At 65.5% G+C, this 696-nt stretch overlaps 1 protein-coding gene across 1 annotated transcript in view; it reads right to left on the bottom strand.

Moving 5' to 3' along the window:
• Nucleotides 1-12: 12 nt before the first annotated feature.
• Nucleotides 13-696, bottom strand: part of LOC122191290 (ryanodine receptor 1-like) — a gene marked incomplete at its 3' end in the record, with an annotated part of 1,409 nt that continues 725 nt past the window's right edge. The window contains exon 2 of the mRNA XM_042891532.1: nt 13-100. Coding sequence (XP_042747466.1) covers nt 13-100 — 88 coding nt within the window. The remainder of the gene's footprint in view (nt 101-696) is intronic.

Genomic DNA, 696 nt, shown 5'->3' with positions numbered 1-696 from the left:
CCCCCCACTCACGTGGGATTTGGACCAGTAGATGAAGACCTCCCCCACCATCCGGAACAGCTCCTCCGCGTCCGCGTTGGGCTCCGTCAGCCACTTGGCCCTGTCCCAGCGACGTCCCCAAGGCCACCATCAGCCCCAATTATGGCCGCCACCGGCCCCAGTGACGTCCGACCGCCCCAGTGACATCCCCATGGCCCCAACGATGTCCCCATGGCCACCACCAGCCCAGTGATGCCCCCGATGGCCCCAGTGATGTCCCCATGGCTCCAATGATGTCCCACCAGCCCCAGTGACATCCCCAAAGCCCCAGTGATGTTCCCATGGACCCAGTGATGTCCCCACCGCCCCAATGACGTCCCCATGGCCACCACCAGCCCCAATGACGTCCCCATGGCCCCAGTGACGTCCCCATGGCCCCAATGATGTCCCCACCGCCCCAATGACGTCCCCATGGCCACCACCAGCCCAATGATGTCCCCATGGCCCCAGTGACGTCCCTATGGCCCCAATGATGTCCCCATGGCCCCAATGATGTCCCCACGGCCCCAGCGATGTCCCCATGGCCACCACCAGCCCCAGTGACGTCCCACCGCCCCAGTGACGTCCCTATGGCCCCAATGATGTCCCCACGGCCCCAGTGATGTCCCCATGGCCACCACCAGCCCAATGATGTCCCCATGGCCCCAGTGACGTCCC

Source organism: Lagopus leucura, unplaced genomic scaffold (genome assembly GCF_019238085.1).
Source record: "Lagopus leucura isolate 7727_CA_CO unplaced genomic scaffold, USGS_WTPT01 31509-0_obj-0_obj, whole genome shotgun sequence".
Lineage (NCBI taxonomy): Eukaryota > Metazoa > Chordata > Aves > Galliformes > Phasianidae > Lagopus > Lagopus leucura.
The sequence above is the reverse complement of the archived record's forward strand: the minus strand, read 5'-3'. Positions and strand labels throughout refer to the sequence as shown.